The sequence below is a fragment of the Montipora capricornis genome, chromosome 3 (genome assembly GCF_036669925.1).
Source record: "Montipora capricornis isolate CH-2021 chromosome 3, ASM3666992v2, whole genome shotgun sequence".
Taxonomy (NCBI): domain Eukaryota; kingdom Metazoa; phylum Cnidaria; class Anthozoa; order Scleractinia; family Acroporidae; genus Montipora; species Montipora capricornis.
In genome coordinates this window covers 72,531,107-72,541,106 of record NC_090885.1, presented here as the reverse complement: position 1 = coordinate 72,541,106, position 10,000 = coordinate 72,531,107, and the positions used below count along the sequence as shown (strand labels likewise).

Genomic DNA, 10,000 nt, shown 5'->3' with positions numbered 1-10,000 from the left:
ATCTGATTGGGAATTTTTTGAAGGGATCTGTATAACAAATTTAAATAATTAATATATACAGGAATCACATGGGCCAAGGCCAAATAACAGGGATGGAAACTTCTCGGGTATGGACTTCCAACCCAAAGCAATGATTGCTAATTATGTACCTTGTAACTTCTCCACCTTTGGCAAGAATGAAAGCAGCATCTGGATTGCAAGCTCGGACAAGCGTCTGAATAAAAGTCAGGTGAGCATTCTAAAAAAGAATATTAACAGTTAAACGTGAAGTCAACGGAGAACACCCGAGAATAACGTATGAAAGGCGATTTCTGGACTTGCCTGTGATTCAATACAGCTTGTAAAGACAACATTGTTAACCCAGCCTAGATAAAAGACGAGAAGCGTTTCGATCAAAATACTTAAAGTGCCACTATGATCAACAAGTCACTCCTTTTTTTCTTCAGATATTGAAAATGTGATCGCTTAACACTTGACTGGCAAAATTTTGAGATTTGATTTTTATCCAAAGGTTGTTTACTTTGCTTGTAAGTTTTTGACTTCAAGGTCCGCCATTACTCCCGTCCCGTCCGACTGAACCTCAGAGAGCTGGATCTAGGGAAAAGTGACGTTATTTACTCAATATTGTAGCTTATAATTTCAGGGTGTAAACGCAGCTTGTTATATATGCACGAGTTTAAAAGTCTGAAAGCCCAAAACTCCTCTGCTGCATATTAATTCAGCCGCGTACACATGCATTGCATTCTTAAACTATTGAGACTTTGACGTCATTTTCTCCTCTATCCAGCTCTCTCAAGATTTTAAAGTTAGTAGTGACGGACCATTAAATAGGAAAATTCTGCTTAAAATAAACAAGGCTTAAAAGTTGGGTCACTTACTGTTTAGTTAATATTGTTTTGAAATCGAAAAATAAAAATCAATTTTTTGGTCATAGCACGAGATAGATCAAAATTTCTGAGTTTGCCTCTGAATTAATTCCTTTGACAGCGGGTTGAGTCAAAAGAAAGATTGTCGCATAGGACTCGACACGAAAAAGAGGCTCAATATATTGGGTGAACTGGGTTGTCATGGCGATGAACGTGACACTGGAGGCGGCGGCAACTAGAGAGCTGACGAAGCAAACTACTGAAACAAAGCAATAAGTTTATCAATTGGGTTGATATGTTAACGTTCCCTACTAGCAAAGGTCGCTTTTCTTTTGCGATTGCTGGGCTGACGAGTACCGGCGGGAAAATAGACCTCTGTTGGATCACTTTGATCCATCCGCCGTCCACAACCTTGGGACGGCACTCTTCAAACCGTATGCCCCATGATATGTTTGCTGACTGTGGCTTGTAACCGTCGCGCATGCTCAACACAGTGAGTTTCGACCATGGCAGAGGTTTCTTTTCCCGTACTCGCCAGCCCAGCGAATGCAAACTACTAGCAGGGAAATGGTAACGCAGAGAAATTTGAAAGCTGGCAATTCTGTGTTTCACTTGCTCACCGACGCAGCACTGTAGTTTCTTTCGAAACTAAACCTCTTCATCCATACTGAAACAAAGCTACAAACCTTGAGCGCATTGTTCGAGTAACTTTGGCAAGGTTAGCCTGTCAAGAAAAAAAACGAGCAAAATCAAGTTTATTTTCTCATTCTGACATGGTACATAGCTGCTCAGTAATTTATGAACTGAGCTAATATATAGATATAGTCAAACCTAAAAGCGAAGCTCCCGTTTCTAACCCAAGAATGCAATATAGCGTATATAGATATAATTATGCTTCTGCAAAAAGTACAAAAACATTAGTGTACGAGTGCAGTTTACAGTGATCAAACACCTCTGAGGTGACAGCAGTAAACAACGAGGCCTTGCAAACAATAACTAACAATTTTAATCCACAACCTAAACTGAAATTACATGCACAGCAATCTCTTTCACAACATTTTCCATTTTTCTTCTCCTTCCTCGGCTTCTCTCAAGGCTTTTTTCGCTTTCGCCGCCTCTTCTCTCGTGCTCTTTCCTGGGGCCGCTTCTCAAAAGTTCCGAAATTGGCCAAACGAGAGCGAGAGTTGATGAGAGTTGAAACTCTTGAGAGCTCATGAAAGTCGATGAGAGTGATCGACAGTTGGCCAAACGAGAGAGAGAGTTGACGAGGGTTTGCCGAGAGTTTCACGCGCAAACAAAAGAGAGAGCCGGGGAACCACCCTGGCAAAACCCTTTCTGACGTAAATATGGCGACTAGCCAGCCGGTATATTCAGCCTTGGCGTTGTCCTTGGTCACCGAATCCAACGGCATGACAGTTTTTTTCCTTTTTTATCTGAGCCCGCTGGAAAGAAAAGTAAGTGTTGACCGCAAAAGTCTCGCTCAAACTCCCGTGCGCGGCCAAACCAGACAAAACTCTCGGCAACTCTCATGAAAAATTTGAGCAGGTTCAAATTCGATGAGAGCTCTCGAGAGTCAATGAGAGTAGCCGAGAGTAGGCCAGGGGTTTTCGGGGCATTATATGGTGTCACAATTGTCTTTGTATCTCAAGAACGGAGAGGGTTTAAGTCGTCAAACTTCACAGTCAGTTTGTTTTTTCTTTCCTTGAAAACATGATAACAGATCGGCCTTTCAAAACAAGCGGTTGACACTTTTACAAGTGGCTTTTCGGGACTTTCGAGAAAAGGGCCCCTGCTCTTTATCCCGTTGCTCGTCAATAATACGATTTCCCGCCAGAAAAACGCGGGTTGCCAAATGCAACGATGCCACGCGATTTCCCGCCAAGGAAAATTGCCCGAACACTCCCGTCCCCAGACGCTGTCCTGCCTCCCCACCTCCACCCTGACAGTCTGTACGGACGGGCGTACGCTGACGTCATAACCCAAATTTCTCGCATGGATAGATTTCCCACAAGATCTTGCTCATGGTGCTCCGCTGGCGCACGAAGCGCGCCTGAGCTCCGCTATAATGCACCACATGAGCTTTTAAAAATAATCGTAACATAAATTAAGTGTATGAGAGGGGGTGGAGCAACACAGTTGAAACAACCGTCCGAGAGTAAACAAAACCTCCAGACAAGATTACCCAGTTGACGATCATTAGAAACAAATGAGGCAGATAAATGATAAATAAGCTACCTGTCCTATTTTAATCCTGAAAAGTTCAATAATCAGCGAAATACTAAAAAAACCCTTTCTACTCATGAAGCAACTGGCAAATGTGTCTTTCTATTCATCCGTGGCCATGAACCTTGAAAAGAGATTCTACAAGGCAGAAGACTCAAAAGTGACTGTTAATGATCTCAAGCAGCATGAGGCTGCCCTTAAAGGATACGTAGTCTGAAAATGCGAACGATGCTCATTTTTATTTTTTACCATCATTAGAGAAAAACAACGCGCTTTTACTCTCTGCAAACTTTATTTTATTTAAACTTCCTGTTTTTAATCGTCAAATAGTAACAATCTACGATCCAGGATAGACAAATGCTGAGTAATTGTTCAGCTAAAAATAACGAACTGACAAAGTTTGGCTCTCGGTCCCATAAGAACAACATACGCCTTCGCCATTACCACTGTTTCGTGCTCTAATGACTGTTTTAAATAGCGGCTACAGCAATCGAGCAAGGAACGTCAAAGAATCAGCAACTTAAAATCAATGGCCAAATTTTCGATTTTGCCTGAGCAAGTCATTTACAAATCCTTGGTTGTTATTTTTGTGAACTGACCACGATAATTCAGTTGTGACCGTCTTACAATACTGCTACATCATTATCATCATCACCATAGATTGTAAATATCATAATATCTATTATTTGCTCTTTAGTTTTATGAAATGACCGCGATCATTCAGTTGTGGACAACGCACGGAAACCTTTTAACATTGCTAAATCATCTCCTTATCAATCATCAGTGTCACAATTCGTCGCATTTACTGAAGGACACCTACGTTGACCTTATCCATTTCATTTGAAGACGGACTTATAGTAGGCGGGATAGTTCCATAAAGCAAAATTGGTAAGTAGTTTCGCTTTCTGAATAATGATGTTATTGGGTTAAGCTCATTTTTAAGAAGGTTAGCAAATTTTCGAAACGAGTGAAAAAAATTATTTTAATTTTTAATCATCTGTTGTTTTTGATCCGTGCATCTCGAAACTTTCCCCGACTCATTGCCCACACAGTGGGTAAAGTAGGTGCCTCTATTTCTTAGTTTAGGGTGAGGTTACGAGTACATTTAGAGTGAATACTCTTAAAATAAGTTTGATTACATCGTGTGAAACAGTTGAAAGGCTCACTCATAGTTTGATAGTGGATCTTATCTTAATCTGTCAGATAGAACTCACACACCGACTCACTGAGGGTTAACATTATTTTCAAGCAGACGAGATCTGGCTCCATAGGGAAATCTCTTCTGACGTCATTGTTCACATCTCGTCTAGTCAGCATACGACTTTGTTTCTCTAAAGCCTGGCATTCACTAGCGTCGCAAGCACAAGCGCATGCAAAAGCACAAGCATAAGTACGTTAAACATAGTGAAAACAAATGTCGACAAAAGCATCAAAATCAGCCATGGCATTTGCCATTTTGTTCAAATGTTCAGACGCGGGGAATCTGGAATGAGCGCTTTAATTGGCCAGATGAAGCAAATTTCACACGACGCAAGCAAACGCAAGTATAAGCGCAAGCACAAGGAAAAGGAAACACTTTGATCCTTGTGCTTGTCAACCGCGTTTTCAAGGTGAAATAAGCGCTCTTATGCTTGCGCATGTGCTTGCGTTGCTAGTAAAAACCAGGCTTAAAGGGGCTAGGTCACGCTATTTTAGGTAATTTTGTTTCATTTTGTTAATTATTAGCTCTAAACGTCAAATTGGCAAAGCAAGAGTCTTTCATTTGCAAAATCACGGCCACATAACAACTGAGAATGATTTTCCAGCTTTGTAAATGACATTTTGATATAGATTGATATAAATTTGAAAACAGGTGGGCCGACGTTTTTCAAATTTACCCATATTCAATCCACTTCAATCCTCTCCAGTTTTGTCCATCCATGTCTCTTCTTGGCTTGCCTGTGTTTTGTTAGAGTTCTTCTATAGTTTTGGGCAGTTATTTTGATATTTTAGTTAATTCTATGATCATTCGATCAGTGCTGAAATTGCCTACACTTGCGTGACCTAGCCCCTTTAAGCTAAAGCTAACATCGAAGTTTTACTTCAACAGTTGCAGAGGATTCTGGGACTCCAACCCATGACCGTGCGTTTGCGAAGGAGTCTTGCAATGCACAAGCTGAAACTTTAAGCCTTTACGTTTTCATAATCGAAATATTAACCATCAATCACTGACAATAATTGGGTGGCAAAAGCGCTAATGAGCCCCTATCATCCTTTGTAAAATTTTCAATTCTTAAAAGATCATCTGGTGTACCGGGCGTAAACACGAAAATGCACGTAAAAGGCACGTGCGGATGATTTGTCAATCAACCGTGGACGCATATTGGTAATTTGTGTAATGAACTGCTGACTTGGTGTATTTTTCGTCTACAATATTGATGTCCCCATCGAAAGCAAACATGTTTGACGATTCTTACCTCAAAATTTCACTTTTTATCTCCCGGCCAAGACGCGCAAAGTTATCAAGACTAGCTACAATAGACCTTTTTACCGATACGGCGGCCATTTTGATTTATATTGTTTCGAATAGCTATTATGGGATGCCCAGGGGGCAAATACATATTAATTTGCCCCCTCAGCACCCCATAATGTCTTTCGAAACAATAGAAATCAAAATGGCCGCCGTATCTTCAAAAAGGTCTATTTGGATTCACGACTGCTTTGCAATGCAAATTGTTTTTGAAAACAGGAACGCAAAACATCTTGTGACGTAAGATCGAGAATATACCCATGCCTCTCACATCACGGTCGTGGGTCCAAATTACTTCTAGTTCTGCCGAGTTTACGTGGCTTGAGCGGAACAAAAAAAGCGAAATTGTGGGTACCAATGGTGACATCTGTTTGCTTTGGAAGGGGAGATTTATATTAGGAATGACATTTATTTGAGTTGAGGTTTTTTTAAAAGCTAGGACCCAATCTGTCATTTAGCAGCCATTACTGCCGCAGCAGTCCTGCGGATGTCAATTTCCATGTGTGTAAAGTGAGTCATCCGAATTTTAATGAATCAGGGAGCTTTAGATCTCAGATACCACGCAGTTCCTTAGCGCCCCTAATTTCACTGGAGCAATATTGGATGCAGATTTACTGTGTTTTTTTGCTAAGGCGTCAATGGTTCCGTTGTATATTTTCCGAACCAATCGTTCTCTAAGCCAATCACGAGAGCCGTTGTAATAGCTGCATCCTTACCCTAAGATTTCGCCTATAAATCCTACACCAAATATATACAACTGTTTCATTCGTCAAGTCCTTTCACGGGAACACATGAGCCCAACATATTGACCTGCTCCCAACTGAGTGGCTTCAAAGACCGAATGCAAAATGGCGGCCAAAAATGTATTCTTTTGTTTTTGTGCTAATAGGCCAGTTTCGTATTCTAACGGTTGGACTGGATCTAGCATGAAATGGAGGCTAATGCGGGCAAATTAATTTGCATTTGAAAAGATTTGCCCGCATTAGCCTCCGTTTCATGGTAGATCCAGTACAGTCGTGAGAATTCGAAAATGGTCTATTGGACTGACTAGCCTCGCTTTCAAGCAAGATTTCGTTTGCATTTTGTCCATGCAAACGAGTCAAGTGAGTCTAGCATTGCACGGGCATCACAGAGGCCGCGGGTTCGAGTCCTGTTGAAGCCGCCTGAATTTCTCAGGTGTCTATAACAGACAGTTCAGTGCGAGGATTATTTCTCTCTTTCGTCCGTAGCCTGCACTTCAAATCCAAACGTTTCTTTCAAAGAGAATACTATCGAACGATATGCATTTCAATGATCGAAACAATAGTGCACCTTTTCTTTTTCAGGATGGCAAAGACCCTTTTCCAACATCGATTAGTGCACATGAAGGAAATGGGATACAATTTGGAATAAGCAGCTTATAGAAAGACCCAGCGGACAAGTCAATACAACTTTCACTGGGAATTTTTTGAGCAACGGAGGTTACCGGGAAGCGAGTTGTTCACCCTCAAACCTTACAACTTTTTTACACTACCATCGTTGTATTTTCAAGTGTCTTTACTGCTATAGAAGGCTTTCAATTGTCGCCGGTCGCCGGCTCAAAAAGCCTTTGCTTGGACCGCCTTAAATTTCAGAGCCACACTAGAGTAACGAAAACGTGACTTTTAATCTTTTTTCTTACAGATACATCCTCATTTTAACCAAAGACTATCTCACTTCGCCGCTTCTGACCGTCAGTTACTGAAAAATGGTGGATATAGAGACAGAAGTTGTAAGGCAGTGTCTGACAAAGCTAAGCATTGCAAGAAATGAAAGAGATAGAGAAGGGCAGGGGAACGCTTTCCTTAATCTGGGCAACGCCTATTACAAACTAGCTAATTTTAACGAGGCCATTAGAAGCCTCGAAGAGGCAATAAGCATTTTTAAGGAAACAGGGAACAGGACTGAGGAAGGAAACGCTTACTGCAATCTGGGAAATGCTTATAGGAATACGGGTAAGATAAGACGAGCCATAGAATGCCATGAAAAATTCCTTAGCATTGCAAAGGAAATGGGAGACAAGGATGGAGAGGGAGATGCCTACGGCAACTTAGGGAATGCTTACAACAATCTGGGCAATTTGAAACAAGCATTAGAGTACCACACAAGATGCCTTAGCATTGCTCAAGAGTTAAGAAACAGGGTAAAGGAGGGTACGGCTTTTTGCAATTTGGGCAATGCTCATAGCGATACTGGTAATTTAGAGCAAGCCATAGAGTACTACAAGAAATGTGTTAGTTTTGCTAGAGAAGAAGGGGATAGGGATGCCGAGGGAATCGCCTATGGCAATCTTGGTAATGCTTATCACAGATTGGGCAACGTTAAACTAGGTATGGAGTACCAAATGCAACAACTTAGTATTGCAAAAGAAGTGGGAGACAGAACAGGGGAGGCAACGGCTTTCTTTAATCTAGGCAATGCATACCACCAACTAGCTGATTTTGAGCAGGCCATTACAAATCACAGAGAGGCGCAGCGTATTTTCAAGGAGACAGGGGACAGGACTCGGGAGGGAAACGCCATTTGCAATCTAGGCAATGATTATAAAAGAACCGGCAAGTTTAAGCCAGCCATGGAATGTTACAACCATTTTCTCAGTATTACTAAAGCAATGGGAAGTAGGGCTAAAGAATTGCTAAAGAATTGGGGGACAGAGTTGGTGAGGGAGGAGCATATAACAATCTGGGAAACAGCTATGCGAGTATGGGGGATTTCCAGAAAGCCATAGAGTATCACGAGCAATCTCTTATTGTTTCAAAAATATTTAGGAGACAGAGCTAGCGAGGGTAGCGCCTACGCCAATCTGGGCAATGCTTACTGCAATATGGGGGATTTTGAACAAGCCATAGAGTTCCACAATCAACATCTTGGTATTGCTAAAGAAGTAGGGGACAGAGCTGGGGAGGGTAGAGCCTTTTCCAATCTGGGCATCGCTTTTCAAAGGATGGGTAATTTTAAAAAAGCTTTAGACTACCACAGAAAATGTCTTAGTGTCTCAAAAGAAGTAGAGAATAGGACTGGTGATGGTAATGAATATGGGAATATAGGCTGTGTCTATCAGGGCATGGGTGATTTTACACAAGCCACACAAAACCACGAACAACATCTCACTATTGCTAAAGAAGTAGGAGACAGAGCAGGGGAGGGTAGGGCCTATAACAATCTGGGTAATGCTTATCAAAGTCTGGGTAGATTCAGACAAGCCCTGGAGTACCACACACAAGCTCTTAGGATTGTTAAGGAGCTAGGAGATAAGGCTGGTGAGGGAAAAGCATATGGCAATCTTGGTATTTTTTATTATCAGCTGGGTAATTTTACAAAGGCCATAGAGTACCACAAACAAGCTTTAAGCATTGTTAAGCAAGTTGGGGACAGGGCAGGGTTGGGAAAAATATATGGTAATCTGGGTAATTCTCTTCTCCGTATTGGCAATTTCAAACAAGCCATCGAGTACCACAAAAAGCGACTTTGTATTGCTAAGGAAGTAAAGGACCAGGCTGGGGTTGGAGCAGCCTACTGCGGTCTGGGCAATGCTTATCTAAGTCTAGGAAATTTGAAAGAAGCCATTGAGTATCACAAACAACATCTTAGCATTGCTATAGAGTTAGAGAAAAGAGATGCGGAGGGACAAGCGTATTGCAATTTGAGCAATACCTATTACCTTAAAAATGATCTTGAGAAAGCTATGAAATACAGCAAAAAATACCAAAGTATTTGCACGGAAATAGGGAACCCAGTAGGAGAGGGGTGGGCAATGTGGTTGCTTGGTCTAGGAAACGAATTGTCAGGTTCCTTGGGCGAAGCAATTAACGATTATCGTTCAAGCCTGAAACTTTTTGATGAGACTAGACGTCTTCTTGAGTCAGAGGATGCACTGAAAATAAGCTTTCGTGACAATTATCATACTGTACACACTGCCCTGTGGCGAACACTCTTGAAGAATGGAAAGAAAGATGAGGCTTTGTATGCAGCTGAGCAAGGACGAGCACAAGCTTTGAGGGATATTTTATGGCCAAGAGGCTCTAACATCCTATTCAGATAGTCCAAAGGACACCATCTCTGCTGCATTAATAAATCTACCCTCACAAACAGTTTTTACAGCACTTGATGAGAAGGCAATAAACTTTTGGGTACTGAGAAAAGGGAGAGTGGTCCACTTTTGTCAAAAAGAAATTGATTATCCGTTGTTAGAGAATAGTTTAAAAGAGATTGGTGCTGGGATTGGTGTCAGATGCGAGAATCGCACAATGGATAAAGTGTGTAGTGACCTTTCTTGCAGCAGAAAACCTATTGAGAAAAACATTCAGTCTAACAACTCCTCCATCAACTCTTTGCAGCCCTTGTATGAAGTTTTAATTAGTCCCATTGCAGATTTGCTTCAAGG

General features: G+C 41.5%; 1 protein-coding gene and 1 pseudogene across 2 annotated transcripts in view; one reads left to right on the top strand and one right to left on the bottom strand.

Annotated features, from left to right (window-relative positions):
* Positions 1-10,000, bottom strand: part of LOC138043973 (dynein axonemal assembly factor 9-like) — a 68,540-nt gene that overhangs the window by 14,070 nt on the left and 44,470 nt on the right. For both annotated transcript variants that reach the window (XM_068890511.1, XM_068890510.1), the window contains 3 exons: positions 1,553-1,590; positions 322-365; positions 150-238 (listed from right to left, as the gene is read on the bottom strand). In XM_068890511.1, the coding sequence (XP_068746612.1) occupies positions 150-238; positions 322-365; positions 1,553-1,590 (171 nt within the window). The remainder of the gene's footprint in view (positions 1-149; positions 239-321; positions 366-1,552; positions 1,591-10,000) is intronic.
* The window catches only part of LOC138043978 (tetratricopeptide repeat protein 28-like), a 2,341-nt pseudogene continuing 2,198 nt past the window's right edge, over positions 9,858-10,000 (top strand).